The following is a 23,760-nucleotide window of genomic DNA, read 5'->3' as shown; positions in this document are numbered from 1 at the left end:
CCCAAGTGTAAAGCCTGTTGGCCATAAATGGGTCTTTGTTAGAAAGCGTAATGAGAAAAACGAGGTTGTTAGATACAAAGCCCGCCTTGTGGCGCAAGGTTTCTCACAACGCCCTGGAATTGACTACGAGGAGACATATTCTCCCGTAATGGACGTCATAACGTTCCGCTACCTTGTCAGTTTGGTAGTTTCCGAAAAACTTGACATGCAGCTTATGGATGTGGTTACAGCATATCTCTATGGGGATCTAGATTCAGAGATATATATGAAGGTTCCAGATGGACTTCAATTACCCAAATCAAGTGGCTCTAAACCACGGAGCGCGTTTTCAATAAGATTAAAACGCTCACTATATGGATTAAAACAATCCGGACGGATGTGGTATAACCGTCTAAGTGACTACTTGATTGGGAAGGGATATATTAACAATGAAATATGCCCATGCGTGTTCATTAAAAGAACAAGTTCCGGATTTGCAATCGTAGCAGTTTATGTCGATGACATGAACCTAATTGGAACTCTAGATGAGTTGAAGGTAACTGCTAAATACTTGAAATCCGAATTTGAGATGAAAGATCTTGGGAAAACACGGTTTTGTCTCGGTTGAGAACTCGAGCACCGTAGTGATGGAATCTTGATCCATCAGTCTGCATATACTCAGAAAATCCTAAAGCGCTTTAATGAAGATAAAGCAAAGCCTACGAGTACTCCCATGATCGGCCGTAGTCTTGAGCCCGGAAAAGATCCGTTTCGTCCAAGGGATGAGGACGAAGAACCATTAGAGGCCGAGGTGCCCTATTTGAGTGCAATAGGCGCATTATTGTACTTAGCTCAATGCACAAGACCGGATATCTCATTCGCAGTGAACTTGTTAGCTCGACATAGCTCTGCGCCAACACGCCGCCATTGGATTGGTATAAAGACAATCTTTCGATACCTAAGAGGTACGATTGATATGGGCCTATTCTATCCCTACAGAGAGAAAAGGAATGACGGAAAATTAGGATTGGACCCCAAGAGGCAAAACGCCCCCGTCCATGGAATGGCCGCCGGCCATGTTGCCGCCGCCGGCGCCGCCACCGCTCATGGTGGCCGGCATTCTCCTATCTCCCTCCATCAAAACGACAATGATGTCTTGATGGGTTTTGCTGATGCAGGGTACCTCTCTGACCCTCACAAAGGTCGCTCCCAAACTGGTTATGTCTTTACCATGGGAAGCACTGCGATATCTTGGAGGTCTACAAAACAGACCCTTGTTGCTACTTCCTCAAATCATGCAGAGATTATTGCTCTACATGAAGCTGTACGTGAATGTATATGGCTAAGGTCCGTAATTCGACACATTCAAGGAAGTTGTGGTTTGAAGTCTACCACAAATGAACCTACATGCATTTATGAGGATAATGCAGCTTGTATTGAACAAATGAAGTTAGGTTTCATCAAGGGCGACAACACCAAGCATATATCGCCTAAGTTCTTTTATAATCAGCAACAACAATCACTCCTAAAGATTGAAGTGAATCAAATCCGATCAGAGGATAATGTAGCGGACTTATTCACTAAGTCGTTACCTAAATCCACCTTCGAGAAACATGTGAAGAGCATCGGATTGAGAAAGTTATCCGAACTCCCACGATTATAGCAATCAGGGGGAGATATCGACATCAGGGGGAGTTATGATGTCTACATGTTCGATCTCGAAGAGTGAAGGACGTGTTGTGCTCTTTTTGTCCTTCGACCAGGGTTATTTTTATCCCACAGGGTTTTTTGTTACCTGGCAAGGTTTTTAACGAGGCAACGGATGAAGCGTCACCACCAAGTTTGAAGCGGCACAAGGGGGAGTGTTGAAGGAATATCGATTTAGTGTGCCTTATCAAACTAGGAGTAGCAATAGGAGAGAAGGTTCTAGATTTCCCAATCCTACACGGATTGGTATTCCTTGTAACATTAGAACTAGCACTTTGTAATCCCTATATATAGGGCTCCTATTCTCAATAATAAGAACACATCTCTCTCATCAATCTCTCTCAAATACATTATACTTAAACAAGATGTTCTTGCCTTAGTTGAAGTGTTGAACAATGGGAAAGTGAGTTTACTTAGCTGTGGAGAGATGGAAAAGGAAAAGGCATATGCGGTGGGATGACGTCAAATCGTGGAGTATCTCAAGCGTCAGACGCATGACGTACATCGACGTTAAACTCTTAATTGCAAAGAATTAAATAGTAAAACGTCCAAACGATGGGCCTGACAACCACGGGCCTCAAGACTAGCTAGAATTGTGCACGCCTGGATTGTTTGGGTTGAATCAGTTTTCGGGAGATATGTCTGGAATACAACGGCCGCAACTTACAACCCAAACGACCGGAGGGACAATGTGGACATTTCCAAGTGCTTAAGACAGAGGACAGTAATAAGGTTAAAAAAAAGTTCACCACACTTTGTCCCTCTCACGTGACCGCAGTTGGGCCTCTCATCACATCCTCCAAGGGAACAGCTTCGAGAGGCAAGAAACTCAAATGAGTTCCATAAAGGATATAGGACTCGTACGAGTCGCAATCTGTTTGCGATCGACATCAAAAATTTTCTGGCTGCTACTTAGCGTCGGCAATAGGTCTGAAAAAGTATCTAAAAATATCAAATTTAGATATTTGTATCCTGTCGAAGTAAGGAATCATGGCATATATGTTTGGAATATATTCCATTTTGAGAGAGTTGAAAAATCACTATCTCGTTGAAAGGTTCTGTACATCTACCTTTTTTCAAAGCATTTTTTTAGACAAGGACCCGCCTTTTTCCTTTTTTCGGATGGTAAATATTTCTCAGAACATGGAGTGGGAGTCAAACCCGATCGGTTGTATTATTGTTGATCGATTCTCACTCACCTCTGTCCCTCCTGAAGTTACTCTTACATCTCTTTTCTTCTGTTCTTAATTACTCTCTCTGAGAAATGGAGTGAGAAATTTACAACATTTTGGGTCTAGTCAAACTGATATCATCAGTTCTCTCTCCATGTTCCCCTAATTTCCGTTGCAAAATCAAACTGTTCCAAGTAGAATTGAAGAAATCAAAACTATTGATTGATCAACTGCAAAGCTGGGGAGAATCAATCTTTGAGTGGGATTTTTAAATTTATTGCTGCTATTGGCTTCCATTAATTTGGACTTCTAATTTCATACATCACCAGCTTATAATTAAGTCCCATTTGCATATATTTGAAAACATAGTGATGGTGTGGTGGAAGGGGAGAGGAAGAACTGGAGGCGATACATGCGAGTGATGAGAGAGAGAGAGAATCCCAAGCTGCCGGACTGGAGGCGACTACACAATTAATTCTTCGGATTGATCTGCATGAAGACCTCGTCGATCTATGTTTGACCGACCACTTTCCTTCACTCTGGATGTGCTTTCTGCAGAGGAAAAGGCCCTGCTGGGTTAATGAACAAAGGCTCCATTTGATCGATGAGATGAAGAAGAGACATGGTGGGCTGCTGGCTTATCGAATGATCAACTTGGTTATTTTGTCATTTTGTGACAATAGACCAATCACACCCCCATTTTTTTACCTTAACGGCCACCACTTTAATCCCTAACGACCGTCGCTTTGGAAATTACAAAATGCGCCCCTAATTTGATTGGTTCTATGGTTCTAATTACACCAACTAAGCACTTGTCAGTGGCTGTAACTTGCAGCCTGCGCATTCCAGCCTCCTCTCAGTTTGCCGTCTTATCCACTCATAAACTAATATTTATTGTTGATGTCACGTCATATGATTATATGATTTATGAGATTGACGTTTCACATGCACGCAACTGCACACACCTGCTAAAGACGTTTTCCCTCGTGAGTCATGTGACAACATAGTTTATTGATCGAGGAAGTCTTCAACTAGGTATATATTATTATTTACTAAAATTTGACTTCTTTTTTTTTCTTTTCTAAATTTCATCGGATAATCCTAACATTTGAAGCGGGGTGGAAAAAAGAGTGGTTTGGTCACTTAATGAAGTAGTCTATTAAGTCTAATAGAGATAACAAATTAGCTATACCATGTGCGAACTTTTTTGTATGGTAATTTCAATCATGTGCGCACACAAATTCTCTTAAGATGGATTATTACCACATTGTAATTGTATATATACTTAAGTTTCATTGATATACACAATTCATGTCTCATATCTAAGATGTTGAGATCTATGCTCCATTGTCTCGTGTGATCTTTATTGAAGGGGTCATACAACAAAAGGTGCCCAAAACAAAAGAGAACTGCTCTCCTTTGCCTAGAGTCCCATTAAAGGACAAAAGTTCTAAAACTAACAGCTACAACAGAGAATAAGGCCCAGTTTGGGATTGATTTTGGAGCTGCTTCTGCTTTTGGGTCTATGGTATGATGTTTGGTAAAGTTATCTAGAAGCTGCTTTTGGTCCAAATAGCTTCTCCCCGAAGCTGATATTGAGAAGCTATGATTTGGTTGCTTTTGGAGCTACTTCTGTGGAAAACACGGAGGAACAGTGGCATCTTTAATGAATTATACCTACTATGTCCTCAACCTTTTCTAAAATTACTTTGAGCCAGAGAAGGTTAGCTTTGCGTATCCTTTGTCAGCCTCTTCTATTTGCCGTCAAAAACAGATCGCAGCACCCCTTCTTCCCTCTCCATGATCATTGAATGGTTCAAGCATCAATTATCCGGGGGCGGATCCAAGTACACCCCGAAATTTTTTAGCTTAAAAAAAAAAACCTATATATGTATACTTCTTCTTTTTCTTTGGTAATTGGGTGCAAGCTTTGTCAAGCCCACCCGAAGTCCCAACCAGCCAAACTTGAACACCTGATGAAGACTCTCACTCCCTCTCAGTCTCTCGTTCTATACTTCTCTCAACGTTCAAACCTTAGATCCGTAGTCCGTTGGCTCCGTCCATCTCTTTGTCTTCTACTCTTCTTCAATTTGGGGCAATCAATTCAATGTAAGTATTTCAATTTTCTTCAATTTAATTAGTTCAATTTGGGGCAAATTTTAGGGTTAAGGATTGATGTCGAATTCAATTTCGTGGATTTTGACTTAGCAGTGGGCTGAGGATTGTTTTATGTGCCATCGATATCAGAGGAATGATGAGGGCAGAGTTATTTGCGGTGGAACTTGCCAACGAAAATGGTATGGATTGTTTGATGAATCTGGGTTATTTGTTTGTGATTTCTTAGTTTAATGAACCTGGGTTGTTTAATGAGGCAGAGTCATTTGTGATTACTTAGTTTAATGAATCTGGGTTATTTGTTGGATTGGTTTGTTAGTTACTTAGTTTAGTAATTTAGTTGGACTAGTTACCGACTTGCCGCCGTAATTGGCCGGAATGATCTGGATATGCATGTACGATTGGATACATGTCTTGATGATTACTCTTTTCTATAGCAATTTTCTTTATTGCATAGATACAGAGAAAACATGATGCTTAACCTCCAAGATTATTAGCATGTTTCATAGCACTCAGAGCGATATATCTCCTAATGCAATAAAAAAAAAGATGTGTATGGTTTTGGTATTGTTATGCTCAAATTCATGTCTGGAAAACCAATTTTCAGGAATTATCGACTTGTTTCGATCATGTTATACTAATGGAATTCCAGCCAACTTGAGAGAGTTGAGCCCAACTTAATATGACATTTCATTCTTCATGGCATGTATCTGCTTACCTATTTTTACAATTATTTTGTAGATATGAATCAAACATATGATTAGCCAAGAAGTTATAGAGCAAAGCACATTGACATCCACCGTAATACGAGTCAGTATTGTGGTCATACTATTTTCTTGTTCCATAAAATCTGAAATGATAGGAGATTCAAGAACTTGATGTGTTGTGTTATTAAATTGTGTAGGTTTCAGACAGTGGCTTATCTCTAACAAACTTGGTGGTTTGAAGTTAACGGAGAGTTTGACTTTCAATTTGCATTAGGGAAATATAGCTTGTTCTTTAGGCTCCACCTTGGCAGATCTTCCAAGAGACTTGATCGCCGAGTCTGCAATTCAGAGCATGTTCATGGCTGGAACATAAAACCAGTGAAGTTAGAGATTACAACTTCTAGTTGCAGTGAGTGAGGGATCGATGGATATTACTGGTTGGTTTTATGGGCATGTAATCTCTTTTAGGAGGGAATATGTATATATATTGGAGTGTTGTTTGCGGTTAAATTTTACCAGATGAAGAAACTGCTTCGATGTATTGTGAGTTGTGAGTCTTATGTCCACTATCAATCGATGTATTTCATTTAACAAAGCACTTTTCTTCTTGTTTCTTGGTTGTGTAGTTTGGTTTTCTGTACTCTCTACTCGTAAGCCAATGAATGAAGAAGCCCTTTGTTTTATATTACCATGAAGTCTTTCCAATTAACTTTGATCTGCATTCTCTGTACTCATCAATCATTATCTTGGCATTAGCATTTTGTTTCTTGCTATTGGGGAGCATTAGCATTTGGTTTCTTGCTATTGTCCCCATCCTAATATCTACAAAGAATTTGGTCCGAGCGGGAGCATGTTTAACACCTTAAAGTGTTCATTGGGTTATTAGAGATTTGTTTACAGTGGCTTGCGCAATTTGAAAAGCGCTCCGGCCTACATGTGTGAATCACATGTTATTTTTAGCGATAACACTCTAAAATAGCATATCTTAGTATGTATGACCATTTTGGTAATTATACCCAGTCAAAGCACTTTTGCCTTACAACTTACCTAACACCTAGAAATTGCTTTTCGTTCTCATAGCACTTTTAAAAACAGTTTACCAAACATCTCAGTTGCTTCTTCTCACAACAAGTTCGTAAGTGCTTCCTCTCACAGCAGGTTCGGAAGTGCTTCCTCTCACAGCAGGTTCGGAAGTGCTTCCTCTCACAGTAGAGCAATCCCAAACTAAGCCTAAGAGAGAGTGAGACTCTATATTTTATTTTATACCAAATAAAAATAGCCGTTGTAGCAAGCGAAGACTCTTGTAGACGACGTCGTCGTTGAAGATAATGTACTTTTTCTAAAAACTAAAACAGAGGCATGGAGCACAGATCTTTGAATACTTGATGCTTCATAACATACTCGGAAACTTGAAGGGAGGGAGGGAGGGAGGGAGAGAGAGAGGGTTGCGAACTGAGAGAGATGGAGACAAAGAGAAACATGACTCAGAAGAGAGAGACGACAAGCACCTAGCCCCGCCCAGACCCGCCTAGCAACGCCCACGCCTGCCTAGGATGGCCCAAGCCCGCTGAATTCCAGCCTACTTCACCTGATTTTGAAGAAATCGAGTCGGTCACCAGCCTTCTAATGCCTCCTAGGTAGAATTTTAGACCATTACAAATTTCATCGATTGCAAGTTGAGTCAGGCATTTCATCGAACACCTTACGTGCACTAATTCATAATGAAATTGTAAAACCAAAAGAGGCATAATAATGTAGAGAGAGAGAGAGTACAAGATCGAGCTTGTAGACACTGTGGACGACGAAGGCTCCGGCGAGAAGCGAGACGACCACAACTCCGGACCAAGCCAGGGAGAGAGTGCCAGTCGGCAGCTTCCTTCCGCTCGACTTCTGATTCATAGCTTTATTGTCACTGTTTCCTACCTCAATGTCGTGGCTAGACTTGGCGAAAACCTCACCTGCCTTCCTAGCTCTTTTCAGTCCAAGTTCAACACCAGAGCTTTCCAAAGTCATAGTCCCTGCAGAAATAAAATTATATCCTTGACAAATTTAAAGAGTCTAGTGCAACAGATGATACTTCAATATCATACAGTCTTAGCAGCATAAACACAACAAAATCTAGAGGTATTTTAATTAAGGTCCAATTTGCTACATCAATTTTCATTGTAGTCCGGCCACTTTTTTATTTTTAATTGCGGTCCAACCACTTTTTTTGTTGTTGTCCATTTTGCCCCTCAAGGTAAATAAAGGAAATAAATCAAAATCTCATAATTTGATGACTTTGTTTTCAATTTAAATATTGAAATTTTGAATTTCAAATTCCTAAAATAGAGCAACATAAATTGTCACTTATGTATCTGCAATGAATTAATATTGAGCAACATAAATTGTCTTCGATATCTAATGCTAAAAGAAGAAAATGGTGCATTTGAAATCAAGAGTTCACAGTTCAGTATGTAGATATACAGAGAAAATAAACAATTATTTTTTTAATTATATTCAAGCATCAGTTATGTATTCATGAAATAACCCACTTACCTTTTCAAGTTTGAAACATGTTGCTTAACGGCAATACAGAGTTCTGGACTAACTGTTACAAATATCTGACGTAAAACAGTTGCATTAAAACCTCCAGAACTCTGCTCGACAGCATACAATCCTTCCTCTGCCATATTGTAATACTGTTCCTTCTGAAATAACTTCATTGTTAAAACAGTGGTCTTCCCAGTGCCTGATCGCCCAGCTATGAATGTACTTCTATTGTAAAGTATGGCCTCCATTTCTTCGTCAGTAACTTCAAATGGGAGAACCAACTCTCTGCCCTGAAGGTCAGAGAGCAAGTGATTCATGAGCCCAGATGATAAGGAGTAGAATTTCATCAGCAACAAACTCTCACTGACCTTTGAATTTTCAACATAACTTTCATCCTTAGACACGTCATCCACTGAATCACTAGTGACGCAAAGATCCTTATATCGGATGACATCCAAGGAGGCTGGCCAGATCATTGGAACTTCCAAGTTACTGGTTGCAATTGACACACCACAAAAATTCATTACTGTTTTCTAAACAAAGAAAATGAAGATGAAACAGTTGTATCTTCATATTATTCCAAATAAAATCAGAAAAGAGTAAATACATGCAACATCACTTAAAAAATATTAGAACGTAAGACCCCTCAAAATACTTCATGCAGCAGAGCTTGATAAAACCATCTGTATGTCTCACAAAAAAACAGTCTAAGCGATTTACCAGTGATTGGATACTGCACAGATCAGGCAATATGTCCCATATTTTTAAAACTTGCATGTATCTCAAATGTTTTACAACATCAGTTGAACAAACAATATATAGGCCTTCCACTTTGAATTTTTTCACGATCATTGAAGAGCTTCTACAAACTATATCAACATTACTTTTTTTAGACCTCCAGCCACTGGAAAGCTTAAGTAGCAAACTGAGTATTGACATCTTTGTACGAAATGAGATCAGTACATTGCTCGAATGACTTGAGAAAGTTATCACTGAAAATCACCTACCAAAGTTGGACAACAATTTTTGGAAATAATTAACAAAATAAGAAGTTTTTGGAAATTAAAGAGAAATGAAAGCTGAGAACTGTAAAGTAGTGTAGTTTGTACCCTCCATCTAGCACTTGTGCACATGTGCATAGCTTTGTATATTCTTATGTTTGGGCCTATGTTCTCTAAGAAAATGATAAACAATGATGTCGGAATGCCACTGTTGACGTCAAACTTTTTTGATGTTCTGGCCTTAAAATGAAGAGAAGTACCATCATCCTCACTCCTACTCTTTGGGAATACTTCAATGGCTATTAGAAACACCCATGATCTCCCTTCCTTTTGTAAATCAGAAACACTTTCAGCTTTAGCATCTGCTAAAATAAAAAGATCCCCAGGCCTAGTTTTGCATTCCTTAATGACACTGTTTCTCCAAGAATCAACTTTGACACTGTATTGCTTTGTTCCATGCGGATTGGATTCTTGTATAGAAATTACTTTACCAAATGGTGCTTTATACAGGGTTCCGATCCTGCATTGCAGTTGAGCTCGAGTGTCCTCCAATAAAGGATATTTGTAAGATGCAAAATATTGATGAAGGTCGGACTGAAATGATTCAGGGCTTCCAACCTAGAAATTGGTCCGAAGGCAGATCGAGCATAAGTACTTCAAAAGAAGGACGGTATCAGAAAATTAACGTATAAACAACTAAATAAAGTTTTACTTAGTTTTAATACCTTTTCCACCTAAAAAACACAAAAGATTAAGCAAAGTGATGTTACAAATAAAATATCTTGTAGATACTAGATATAGGCTCATAGAATTTAAAACGCAGTGAAATATTCATATAATGGGAAAAGCATTCATGCCTGGTGAAGTGGTGATCAAGTCAATCTGATAAAGAAGTTTCACAAAATTATTCTAGATAGATCTGATCAGATACCTGGTGCTTGTAAAGGTTTTCATTACATATGTCTTCAAGAGACCAAGAAAGCAGTGTCAGTGAAGCTTTCTGAACCTTCCATCATGATCAACATGCACTTTAAGACTTTAAGTCTGTCTCCCCAACATGCACTTGCTTCTCTTAACCTTCATGTAATCAATTAGATCAAACAGAATAGCTTTTTCTTTGTCAAATTGAAAGATGATCAACGATGTAGCACTGCGTGCATTGCTATATACAAGAACAAGGAAAGCCATGTACAAGATTAATTACCAACCATTTAGGCTGATTACAAATTTCACCAAAAGTGAAAACAAACATTAATTTGGTAAAGATTTCCATCTACTTACAAGAGAAGTTCCCCCCTTTGACCAGTTGACCTCCAAACCAATGGTGCTCTTTTTTAGACTCACTAGCTAGACTAATCAAAGCCAGTGAAGAAAAATGAAAGAAATGTTCTTGCCTGACTTGAACAATGGTAAAGTGAGTTTACTGGCTGTGGTATTTCCAGCTTTTATTGTTCATCTTAGATTCTTAGTAGCGTGGGAAATGAAAAAGGGCATTTTGCGGTTGGATGACGTCAATCGTGGAGTACCTCAAGCGTCAGACGCATGACGTCATCAACGCATATCTGCTTGCAGAAACCAATAGTAAAAATTCAAAACGGATGGGCCTGACAACCACAGGCCTCAAGACTAATACAGTTATAGAGATCGCAAATTAGCAATTATCATGTGCGGACTTCGTTTTTATGGTAATTTTCATATTTTCTCAACAAAAAAATGGTAATTTTCATGTGCAGACACAAATTCTCTTAAGATGCATTATTAGTTTATTACCACATTGTCATTGGAGATATACTTGACTTTCATTAATATACACTAGTCTTCTTCCACACATGCAAAGCATGTACAAGTTTTTTTTTCCTCAAAAAATAAAAAAGAAAAGATAATGGAATAAAATTGTTATTGCAGAGAGAAAATAGTGGGAGAGAAAAGTGAGTTATGAGATTTTTTTTCTTTATCTTTTTAATTAAAATATAATTTGTCATAATTGCCCTAGTGATTTAATTAATTCTCAAAGTTTTTTAATCTTTCATAGTCATTTCTATCAGAATTTTTTATTTTGGCTAACAGAACATCTTCTCTTAATAATAACTAGTCTTTATTGACAATAGGCTTGCTTTAGTTGATGCATCTATTGATGAGATTGGGCCTATTGATTCAAATGTGACTGTGTTGGCTGGTCCAAGTGAACCATATGTGGAGAGCATAGCTCCAATAGGATCTGTAGGTAATGTCCATGTTTCGACTAGTAACAGTTTTGAGATCCTTGCTCAAGTGCAACAAGAGCCTATTGTTGCAAATGAACAAGAGATAGTTGGACTCCCCGTAAACACTTTGGTTGACAATGAGGATTCTGCTTTAGCGAAACATAGTGTTCAAAAGTTTTGTTGGGGTGATTTGGAAAATGAAGAACCTCTTGGTCATACAATTTATGCTCAATTTGAGATCAATTATGAAACTTGGTTTGATGAGGGTGAAGTAGCTTTAGATGAGAATACACTTCGCGCTCTCCCAAAGTCTCAACACAAAAAATCTAAGGCAAAATGTCAAACGAGTTCAAGGTATCCTGCACGCAATCGGACACCTACGATGCGTCTCAACCTTTAGTCGTTTGGATTTTGGTTAATCTTCAACCATTTTCATGGTTTGATAATGTTTTTTGCATTTTTATTAAAAAAAAAACTAGTCTTTATTGACACATGCATCGCATATGTTAAACAGTTTTATTCTTATTTTTATTTTTTTGAGGAGAAAAAAGTAGGAAGTTACAACCTAAGATGTAGGAAGTTATATCTCTAGAAAGTGGGATGAATTTCTTTTTTTTGTTTTCTGAATTTATATTTATATTTATATTTTACTATTTACCATAACACCTCTCATATATTAAAAAGTATTTTAAATTAACCTATAGTCTAAGGATATTTACGTAAATTCACACCCACTTTGGCTAACAAAGTGGGTTCTCTTAATAATAGTATAGATAGATATAGATAATACATGTCTCATACTTAAGATGTTGAGATCCCTTCATTATCTCGTTAGTCTTAAAAATTTTAGTTGCTCTTGTTGTTTTTTTTTTTTTTTTGATCAAGTAGATAACATTTCGTGAGTTGAACTCACAACTTCTCATTTACGAAAGGGAGACTATGCCACTAGACCAAATGGTACTGGACAGTTATTCTTGTTGTTGATAATATATTTCGGTACATATATAACAAATACTCATTTGACTCAAAGTGTTTTTTTTTTTGGCCAATTTAACTCAGTTTAAATATCATAACAATATCATTTATTTGGAGCAAATTTTTTTTTTAAAAATGGAGCAAATTTTTATCTCAAAATTTCAAGTTTGAAACACTGAAACACTTTTTTACTTTTTTTTGGCTAAGCACAAATCTATAACTTTTTTTTTTAGAAGAGAAAATAACCATTAATCAACAAAGCTTACATTGGGGGGGACATGAACCAAAACCCCAAGAAACCGCGGTTATAGAGACCATTAGGCCAAAGGGCCCAAACTCTAACCACCAAATGCCTATTTCCAAGGCTACGTTGAGCATATAAACCCGAAAATTTCAGTAAAACCTCATAATCAACCGTGAAGAAGACAGCGTCCTCTTCAACACCATGTCCGAAGGTGCTAGACCACGTGTAAAAGATCGCTTATCAGGAAATCGACAACAAAAGTAAACCAGAGTTGAACAAAATCACCCTCGTCCTCAGGAATGACACTATTTACATGGCATAACACCTGGACCAATTCCTAGCTCAAGAGAGTAGGAAACCAACCCTAGCTCAGTAGAGTAGGGACTTATTAAACCTAAACAAACCAAACTAAAAATCCTAACTAAAACCAAACGAAACCAAAGCCCAAAGACAGGGGGCCCGACCCAGACCCCACTTCCCCCAACAGCAACCAAGCACTGCAAACAACCAATCCCACCGCTGGCAAACACCATCGTCATCACCCCACTGCCTCGCCACTACCTTTCCACACCCAAGTCGAAGGTGACCAGCATCAGTTCTGCCGCACCGCCAGCCCGCCTGCAAGTCCCGTGTTGTCCCACCACCGGCAACATCACTGGCAGCCCCTGCTTTGTGCCGAGATCCCTCCATCTCGCCATCAATCTCAGACCGCCAGCAAGGAATATCATCCTTACCACCATCCACCATCCTCGGATCGAACTCTAGCAACCCAAACCATATCACCATCTGTCGATCTGATCTGCTCACCACAGATTCCGACGATGCCGCCACACGCCTATCGCCATCTGGCGACGTCGTATCACGCGCCGCCCAATCGGTCCACGTACCAGACTCCGAGCTCCACACCACCAGCCACCTTTTCCTCTCCTTGGCAAAAACCCCAAGCGTTCTAACCAGCGAAGCATCTCCCACGCTGCCATTCCATCGACTGGACGAATCACCGGACACGAGGTCCCCGTTGGCCCGTCCGACGAAGCCGCCGCAAGGGCGTGCCCTCGGACAGGCCATGAGCCTTGACTGAAGAGACCTAGATGGGCGGCTCTCTAGGTCAGAGAGCAAGGAGCAAGGAGGAATAAGCACAAATCTATAACTGAATCACTGTTTTAGGAATAAAAAAGTGGTCGGTTAACGTGAACATTAACCTAAATTTTAACACTATATTTACAAAAATGTTCATTTAAATTGACTAAATTCTGGCAAATTTAATTTTCTAAATTTTTCGAAAAGGACCCCTTGTGCGGGGTAAATTGGTAACTCTATAATTTCAAAGGCATCATATTTCGCCAAATTTTAGTAATCACAGATCCGCCAGTCGATTCGCTCCGGTGCTCTCTCCCTCAAAACTCATTTCTAGGGTTTCGCCCAACACCACCATCGACGACGGAACGAGGAGACGATCGCTCATGGACGAGAGCCACATCACCGCTAATCACACGCCCTTGCCTCATCCTGTTTCGATTCCAGAAGACGGAGATTTACCTCTCCGATCTCCAATACGGCGTGCCGTTTCTGGTTCGAGATACCGCTCCGGTCTTCGATTCGATCGATATGAGTGATGCCGATTGGGAGTTCATTGCTGAGGAGCACGAACGATGCGGTAAACTTCTCTCTTTGGTTTGGCTTTGGAGTATGAGTCTGAGTTAGGGTTCTGATTTTACGGTACGTTTTCAGGAATCGATTGGTGTTTCATTTAATTTTGATTGGTGATTGCAGGTTAGGGTTTCGTATAATTTCCTTACAGGAGCTGGATGCCCATAACTGGGGAGTTGTCACTACAAAACATAGAAGATCGTTGATTTGGGTAGGTTCAATGCTTCAAAACTTCATGTATTCAATCTAATAAGCAATGATGAGTGTGTGGTTGTGAATTTTATCCTTATATTTACGGTCACCGACTGCTTTTGGCTTTTGAAAAGTTGTGAGTGTGTTTGTTGATGATCATTGTTCCTGATGTTTAATTTTTCCACTTGCTTATTATGTCAGTTATCTTTATCTCATACTGAAAGTCTTGAGGAGCAATTTTTAGTAGAAATTTGGTAGATGCAGTTGCTTTGCTTGAGCAATTAGATTGGTCTTATTTGCTGTAGGCAGCTGGAAACTTATGAGTTTGTTTTTTGATGTTCATCAGGTGTGATGTTTAATGTATGCTACTTAGATATGTGCGTAGATGTAGATAATACCCTCTTGTAGCAAATAGATAGATGCAGTTACTGTGCATGAGTTGGTAGATGAGTTCCATATTTTTCTTTTTTTTACCTCTGTGTTACTTTGACAGCAATGTTATTACTGAGTCTTTGAAGTATTATTATCTAAGCAATGTTATTACTTAGATATTTTTCTCTCTTTCCCTTCCCGGATGAATGGGGTGGTAGTCTTTACCGGGAAGCTGAGAATTGTTAGGAAGTCTTTAAAATCCAGGATTTGAATTGATGCCCTTTCATTCAGTCGGGGTCCGGGTAGAGACCAAAGGTCTTGAGTTACTTTTACAGCAATGTTTTTACCTGTGGATAATTTGATTTCATACTGCTGAATATGTGGCTGAGTTACAATGTTGGTTTATCTATGTACCTATTTTATGTGGGCCGTAGGGTTGTTTTCTACTATGGTCATGATGTTTGAGACTTCAGAGTTACAATTAAATTGCTGGAGGTAGCACAAGATGGGCTGTTAGCTGCCTACAATGATTCTTTTTGGTTGTCTATTTTATCAGTTTCTTCAGCTCCATCCTTTTTTTTTTCATTTTTTTTATCTCCTTTCAAAATCATGTCAGTTTATTTGTTTATTTATTTATGTTAAGTAACAGGGGAGTGAGGGGTTCCAGCAAAATAATATTGCTTTCTTGTACTTTGCTTTACTGGTATAGATGTCCATTCTGACTCACAGAACATTGGTTTTGGTAGATTTGAAGTGATGGATCCTTCCTGCAAGTTGACTGAAAGCATGATCGGTATGTTGTGATAAGAAACAGGTAAGAGAAAGTTATATGTATATCATTTGCCGGAGTTTTTCATATAAGCATTGCATATTTGAATATTATTCCCTTTACTGTATTTATGAAGAAAATTTTTTTTCTGTTTTGTCAAACAATGTGTTGGTCGTTAGTTGGGTATCAGTCTGGCCCTATGGTGATCTCACTTTAGTTCCTTTTACTTTCTTATGTCCAACCTTACAACTGCCCATAACTATGATTGGGGTCGGGTTCAGAACATTTAAAGACTAATCATTTTATTTTGTTAACTTTTTTGATATCCTTCATATATGTATATCATTTTTCAAATTTTTTTTCATCTTCTGTTTGCTAGGTGATCAGGAATTTGACAATTGGTTGAAGTAGAGCACAACATAGCATAACATGGTTTACCCTCAAGGCTCATGTGAGGATTAATAAAGGTAATAATTAACCATTAGTTACAGAGATTTTTACTGCTTTTGGCATTGGTCTGGGTTAGCGATTCTTATCTTCTATTATTTATATACAAATATTCTGGCGCATTAAAGAAATATCAAGGACTTGAACTTTGATTTGTGGGTATGTTCGTGAAGTATAATGTTCTAATGAGTGCATTCCATTGTCTGTAATTTCCCTTGTGTCTGTTAAACTGTTAGTAATGCGTTTATGATCAATCCAGGAAGTTTTTTTTCCCTATTGATACTGTTTTATTTTAGAGGGAAAAGGATAGTATTTGCTTGTCTTGTCTTGGTATTTTATGCCCCTCGGGTTGCTGTCTTGTTTGTTGCTTTTTAAATTCGGTGTCTGCTCAAGTGATTCTGTTACGGTGTTCCATTTCCAGTGCTGCTGTATCGTCTCTGTTTCTGAAATGGGCGTGGACTCTGGGATGCATTTTTAACTATTTTGTATTATGAGTATAGTCCAAATTGCTTGCACATTTTATTTATTTATTTATTATCTTGTCAACTTTCTTATCGAAAGACTTGCAATCTCTCGGAAGATACATTTGTAGTCTTTTAATTTTTTTGTGGCAAAAGCATTTCAGAAAATGTCTAAAAGCGCTTATAATCAACCAATCTCAGCTCTAATTCGTCCACTGAGAATAAAATTGGTCCACAGAGCAATTCTTGAAATTACGTGAATTTTTGTCCCCAAAAAAATCTCAGATTTATTAATTGACGAATTTTTTCTGTTTTGGAAACCTATTAATTGACGAATTAAAAGGTAAAGAAAAATGGCGCAAAAGCCTAGTCAAATATAAGAGTTGCAAAAGGCCCAAGTTTTTTCTCACCGAAGGCCCACAGTAGGCCTATCTCTTTTATGATTACCCTGAAAGGGGGCCCAACTTATTGGAAGCGGGAGAAAATGACAAACCCAAATACATAAATAATCCGAGTTAATGTTTATGTCATGAAGGCCTAGCTCAAGTTGGAAGTGGCTCGATTGAAGGCCCAATTTATGTTGAGTAGGCCCATACGAGGCCCGATTCACGTTGTGCTGGTGGCATTGAATGACTGAAGGTCAATGTCAGCCCATTTAATGAAAATGATTTGGTTGGCGGCGCATTTAATGCTTTTCACGACATAAAAGGTCCAACTGTTGTTTAATGTGGCCCAATGGAAGGCCCAATTTATGTTGAAGAGGCTCAATACAAGGCCCAATTTACTTTGTAACGGCGTATTAAATGTTTACCCCACCAGCTGGCGTCTAATGATTGATCCGACAAAATGTCGGCGCATTTAATGACAATGATTGAGTTTGCGGTGCATTTAATGCATTTTGTCAAAGGCCCAACTCATGTTTCTTGCGGCCCAATTCATCTTGAAGAGGCCCAACACGAGCTCAATTTAAGTTTTGGCGGCAAATTTAATGATTGACTTACCAGGTGGCGGCTAATGATTGGCCCGACCATGTGTCGGCGCATTAAATGACAATGATTGAGGTGGCAGCGCATTTAATGCTTCATGTTATAAAGGCCCAACTCATGTTTGTGCAGCCCAATTCATCTTGAAGAGGCCCTATTTGAGGCCCAATTTAAGTTTTGAAGGCGCATTAAATGTCTACCCGACCAGGTGGCGGCTAATGATTAGCCTGATCAGAGCATTAAATGACAATGATTGAGGTAGCGGCGCATTTAAAGCTTTATGTATTAAAGGCCCAACTCATTTTTTGCGGCCCAATTCATCTTGAAGAGGCCCAATCCGAGGCCCAATTTAAGTTATGGCGGCGCATTAAATGTTTACCTGACCAAGTGGCGGCTAATGAGTAACCCGATCAGAGCATTAAATGACAATGATTGAGGTGGCAGCGCATTTAGTGCTTCATGTATTAAAGGCCCAACTCATTTTTTGCGGCCCAATTCATCTCGAAGAGGCCCAATCCGAGGGCCAATTTACGTTATGCCGGCGCAATAAATGTTTATCCGACCAGGTGGCGGCTAATGATTTGCCCGACCATGTATCGGAGCATTAAATGACAATGATTGGGGTGGCGGCGCATTTACTGCTTCATGTTATGCGGGCTCAAAACCAGGCCCCACACATGTTTTCGCGGCCCAGTTTAACTGCTGGCGGCGCAATAAATGATCGACCCGACCTAGTGGCGCTTAATTGGAGGTGTCGGCGCATTTAATGTTTCATGTCAGATAGGCCCAATTCATGTTTTCGGTAGCCCAAAACCAAGAACCCAAACTGATCTTTTTCCTTTGTACCTCATATTTTTTTGATTTCATTTCTCACTCTTTTTTGTTATGATTTTGCAGATTTGCTGGTTTACAATGACATATCTAAAAACAGTTGATAAAGTGAAAAAATATATATAAAAATTCCCCCCAAAACCATTGACTAGCAGGGTGCAGCACTGCATACAAGTCCGAAGGTCCCATTGTTTTGCCATTTTCCTCACCCTCTTGAAGGTCCCCTCTACTGTTTTTCACCCTTCGTCCTCACCCTGATCATCTTCAACATCCAACTAGACTAGTTGATCTGCAGCATCCAAAAATTTGAAATGCCAGTTCTGAACAATTCATATGAATTTCCTTTCATAGTTTTTACCAAGACTTGACCAAGTTTCAAATACTGAATAACTTTTAAGATAAGCGCATTAGGAAATAACTATAAGCACAAGAGACATAGAAAAAACAATAACTATAAAGTTTCCCAGAAATAGAATATACAGACAAAAACACAATTAAAGATCCGATCCAAACAATAAGAATAGACAATACCTGAAATCTTACCACTGTCCCAATGCAAGCAAATCTGCTTGGTCTGGCTTGGGTGACATTTCAGAACACCTCAGTTAAGCAGATGTCCAATCTTGATGTGGAGCAGTAGACCTCTGGAGACTACCCAAGTATATAAACCAAACTACCACTATGGCTCGTCAACTGAGCCACATGTCAAATATCCAACAGGCTTTTTGATCATAAGTAACTGGATGTCATGGTCATAGCATAAGAGGAATAATATAGAACTTTAGCTCAACAAGTGCATTTTTTGAACGAGAAAGTAGAAACCCCACAGCTGCACAGCAAAGTAATGGTATCCTAGGAAAAAGATCAACAAGTAAAGGGTAGTCAGGCAGTCTCAAACATTTATAATAATCATTACCCAGCCATATCCAGAAATGAATAGTCTTAGAAAACACTGCAGTCTATAGGAAAACAGCAAATCTTGGATATCAAACTGTGTTGATGGAAAGTTGATGCAGAACAGATAAGACAAGTCAGATCCAATTGATTGATCATAAACTAATAAAAATCATGTCAGTTTATTTGTTTTTCTATACAATAATGGGTTAGTGAAGAATCCTTTGTCAGGAATTTCCTTTTGAAACGTCTAATTTCTACGTATAGACCTTATGCATACAAGGAACGAAGAACACACAAAAGCCTTGAAATATTAGTCTTGGGACCAACAAAGTGAAGAAAATGCATCAAACTGCCAACTTGATCAACAAAGAAAATCCATTTATCCTACTGGTTTCTAGTTTCATTCAAAGTGACCTTCGAATAATAGTCTTGGGACCAACCAGGTGAAGAAAATGCATCAAACTACCAACTTAATCAACAAAGACCATTTATCCTACCCGGTTTCTAGTTTCATTCAAAGTGAGTGGTACAGTCAAAAGAGATCACAATCTACCAAGTTAAACAGATAGAAAAGTATGTTGCTAAGACTAAAAGTAATAACTCTCTCTCTTATGTATGTGTGTGTGTGTGTGTATACATACATACTAGCAGGGCCCACCCATTATGTGTGTGGAGAGAAGTTAAAGGTAGTGGGAAAAATTTTCGTACAACTACCATATTTTCTGTTTTTTTTTTATAATTTTTTTATTCTTTTATTCTTTTATTTTACAATTTACTATATTATCCCTATTGATTAATTATATTTCATAATATTTTAATATATAAAGGTTAAATTAGTAAAAAAAAAAATTAGTTTTGGAGAGCAAGCTCTCTTCTCTTAATAATAGTATAGATATATATATATATATATATATATATATATATATTCTGACAACAAAAAAATTGTTTCAATATATGCTACTTTGCATACTGCAGTTAGGGGTGCAACACATGCCTATGCCCCAGCTCAGATTTTCAGGTATTTGAGTAAAAATTGTAGTGATAGTCACCTTAAAAATTTACCTAACAGTCTTCCCTGTTTCAGTGGTTGTAGGTTTTTCCCTCACTTTCAGACCTCACCCCTTACCTCGGATCTTCATCTTCATTTTCTGACCTCACACCATGTCTTAGCATGGGTGCTCCACTGATATATATTTTTGACACTACCAGAGATGGCAATGGGGAAAAAATTATTAAGAACAATGACCATCTATCTTTGCAAAACTTAAGAGTGTTTAGTTTATGCCTCAAATCGTGGTTCCTAAGGCACTTCTCTCCCTGAGGAAGAAGTCAGATCTGATTCAATCACAAAGATGACTACTGTTCAAAGGAGAATTTTAGTGTTGAAAAGGTCATATTAAAAAAAAATTAGTATACAAAATACAAAAATAGTTACCAAGGCAGACAAAAAGGTAACATCTAATGCATGTAGACAGTCATCGCCAATTTTTGTACTAAAACATTGGGAAAAAAAAAAAAAGAACAAGTAGACAGATTGGACTAATTTCTTTGCTGCTGAAAGCCATATATAGAAAGAGAGAAGGAATTTTTCGATTGCTAACTGAGACGTAAAGAAGTTGTTACCTGCTCCATCTTCGAGAACCATAGAATATCAAGGTCGACCATCATGGACGGATTGAACCACCAACTTATCTGTTGGACTGAACCACAGAAACAACTGCCAAGTACCGATTCGACTGCACCTTCGAAACGCCATCAGATTATGGTAAGCCTATTAGGCCATATAACAGAGATATAATCCAATCAGTAACAGAAGAGACATAGAAGAAACAATAACTATCAAGTTTCCCAAAAATAGAAGTATGCATAGCTAAAGTAAAGATGCAATCCAAACAATAAGAACAGACAATACCTGAAATCTTGCCATTGTCCCAATGCAAACAAATCTTGCCACTTGTTTAAGCAGATATCCAATATTGCTGTGTAGCAGTAGACCTCGGCAACTCCCACAAATATACAAACCACTATTTGCTGTAGCAGGTCAACTGGGCCACATTCCAAAAATCCAACGAGCTTTCTGATTTTAGGATAGCATAACTGGATGTCATGTTCATAGCATAAGCGAGAGATAGTATAGGACTAAAGCTCAACAAGTGCATATTTCAAATGAGAAACCCCACAGCTGGACAGCAAAGTAATGGTATCCAGGAAAAAATATCAAAATTTAAAGGGTAGTCGGGCAATCCCAACCATGTAACACAACACATTTATAATTATTTTCATTACCCAGCCATATCCAAAAAGGAATAGGGTGAGGGAGAGGAGAAAGCAGAAAACACTACAGTCTATAGGAAAAATAGCAAGTCTTGGATATCAAACAGTGTTGATGGAGAGTTGTGCAGAACAGAAGACAAATCAGATCCAATTGATTGTTCATAAATTAACAGACGTTTCAACAGGAAATTATTGACAAAGGATTCTTGACTAACTCTTTATAGTTAGAAACAAAGTTACAAATGGACGTATTGTTTTAGGAATAGGCCTTATCCATACAACGACGAAGAACACAAAAGCTCTGGAATATTAGTTTTGGGACCAATCAAGTGAAGATAATGCATCATATAAGCCAACTTGATCAACAAAAACCCATTCATCCAACCTGGTTTCTAGTTCATTCAAAGCGAGTGATATAGCCAAAGTTTTTTATATTGCCAGTATTATGCTTAATAATATCTTAGCAAATGCAGCACTCATTAATAAATAAATTTCAGAGATCACATTATCTACTGACTTAAACATGTAGAAAACTAAATGTAAATTTCCATTCCTTTTGGTCTCTCTCTACAAAATAAGCATATTCTTATTCAAATTTCAAATGTTTCAATATATGCTACTTCACATAATGTTACTAGAGGCCACTTCACATATTGTGGTTAGGAGCATACGTGGGAGGCCATAAGTCCCCCTGCCCCAACTCGATTTTTCAGGTAAAGTGTGGAGTTATTTAACATAGTCACCTTAAAAATTTAACTACAGTCCCTCCCATGTTCCTTTGGTTGGAGGTTTTTACCCCAATTTCAGACCTCAACCCTTACCTCTCACCTCTCCACTTTCAGTTTCTGACCTCACACCATGTCTTGGGATTCCCTAGCAATATATTTTTCTGGCTCTACCACAAATGGCAATGGGAAAAAAAATTGTCACAAACAATGACCATCTCTCTTTATAAAACCTAAGGTGTACAACTTATGCCTCAAATTTGAGTTCCTATTCTATTTCAAGAGGCACTTCTCACTATTGAGCAAGTCCCTAAGGAAAGAAGCCAGCTCTGATTCAATCACAGAGACGACTACACTGAACAGCTTTAATAATGATAATTTTAGTGTCAAAAAGGTCTTATCAAAACCAAAATAGTATACAAAAAGGCAACATCCAATGCATCATGAACAGTTTTCGCCAATTTTTGTACTAAGCCACCAGAAAACTTTTGAGCATTAGCGCAGTCGGAGTAATTTCTTTGCTGTTGAAAGTAAAATATTGAAGGAGACGACGAATATTTTGATTGCTAACTGAGACGTAAAGAAATTTTCACCTGGTCCATCTTCGAGAACCCTAGAGTTTCCGAATCGACCGCCATCGACGAATTCAACCACCAACTTAACCGACGGACCGAACCACTGAAACAACCGCCGGCGCCGAGCTCCGAATCGATCGTCGGTGCCGAGTACCGAGTCGATCGCCGGTGCCGACTACATAGTCGATCGCAGGCGCCGAGCTCAGTGACGATCGCCGGCGCCCAGTACCGAGTCGATCGCAGCCGCCGTCAGATCTAGGACCACCGATTCGAGGAAATTGAATCGAACAATTTGCCCAAGCCCTCATTTTCTGATCTCTGTAATTTCTACATTGGCTTTGATGAGAGTCTGAGACTATTGCTTTTGTAGATAAGGTTCGGTGTAATCTTTTCGGCTATTGGGTTGGGCCTTCACTCCAGCTGTGTGGGCCTGCGGCGCTATTCGGCTTTTCTTTACATAAGCTGGGGGGCTTGCGTTTCAAACAACTTCGATATTTTAAAAAAAATAAAAAATAAAATTAGCCCCCATCTATTGGTACATTTAGAAATATAAAATGACATTAACTCAGTTTTAAGTATATATCATTCAAACCTAAGAACTAAGAACGCCCTTGCACGCGCCCTAAAACCAGAGTCTGGTATCTGTGCATTAGTGCTCATCCGGCAGCGCACGACGTTTGGGAGAGTCACTGGCTTTGCCGACGTTTCGTGACCTGCTGTCGGACGGGTGATTTCATCAAAGGGCTCAGGGATAGTTTTCTTGGATTTTCGCTGCGTGAAGTTTGGTAGGATGGGATTTAACTGCGGGCTTGGTGCAACACCTCTCAAGCATATTGGTTGGCCTGTTTTGATTATGGGGATGTCAATGGCGAATTGGGAGGGACTGGATTTCGATCTGCTTCCTTTCCAAGCGGCAACGCTTGTGTTTGGTGGGCTCCATCGATCTGG

General features: G+C 38.8%; 1 protein-coding gene and 2 long non-coding RNA genes across 8 annotated transcripts; 1 reads left to right on the top strand and 2 right to left on the bottom strand.

Annotated features, from left to right (window-relative positions):
- Positions 1-7,025: 7,025 nt before the first annotated feature.
- On the bottom strand, positions 7,026-10,622 carry LOC121052961. The gene is made up of 6 exons (XM_040519169.1): positions 10,495-10,622; positions 10,145-10,375; positions 8,856-9,831; positions 8,581-8,704; positions 8,219-8,502; positions 7,026-7,698 (listed from the first exon to the last, which is right to left on the bottom strand). Exons 3-6 carry the CDS (start codon positions 9,149-9,151, stop codon positions 7,668-7,670), a joined length of 735 nt encoding a protein of 244 aa, XP_040375103.1. The 5' UTR covers positions 9,152-9,831; positions 10,145-10,375; positions 10,495-10,622; the 3' UTR covers positions 7,026-7,667.
- A 3,362-nt stretch (positions 10,623-13,984) lies between these two features.
- On the top strand, positions 13,985-16,626 carry LOC112197973. 2 transcript variants are annotated; one of them, XR_002935809.2, is made up of 5 exons: positions 13,985-14,293; positions 14,410-14,497; positions 15,597-15,664; positions 15,999-16,086; positions 16,488-16,626. It is a non-coding gene; the product is annotated as an uncharacterized LOC112197973 (long non-coding RNA). The 2 variants fall into 2 exon arrangements; XR_002935808.2 differs by having other exon boundaries at positions 15,999-16,626.
- Positions 16,627-18,342: 1,716 nt separating this feature from the next.
- On the bottom strand, positions 18,343-23,149 carry LOC112200048. 5 transcript variants are annotated; one of them, XR_002936138.2, is made up of 5 exons: positions 22,831-23,149; positions 21,151-21,315; positions 20,862-21,009; positions 18,873-19,193; positions 18,343-18,630 (listed from the first exon to the last, which is right to left on the bottom strand). It is a non-coding gene; the product is annotated as an uncharacterized LOC112200048 (long non-coding RNA). The 5 variants fall into 5 exon arrangements; XR_002936139.2 differs by having other exon boundaries at positions 18,885-19,193; XR_005809941.1 differs by having other exon boundaries at positions 18,343-20,440.
- Between the last annotated feature and the right edge of the window lie 611 nt (positions 23,150-23,760).

This window comes from Rosa chinensis, chromosome 4 (assembly GCF_002994745.2).
Source record: "Rosa chinensis cultivar Old Blush chromosome 4, RchiOBHm-V2, whole genome shotgun sequence".
In the NCBI taxonomy this organism is placed as follows: domain Eukaryota; kingdom Viridiplantae; phylum Streptophyta; class Magnoliopsida; order Rosales; family Rosaceae; genus Rosa; species Rosa chinensis.
The sequence above is the reverse complement of the archived record's forward strand: the minus strand, read 5'-3'. Positions and strand labels throughout refer to the sequence as shown.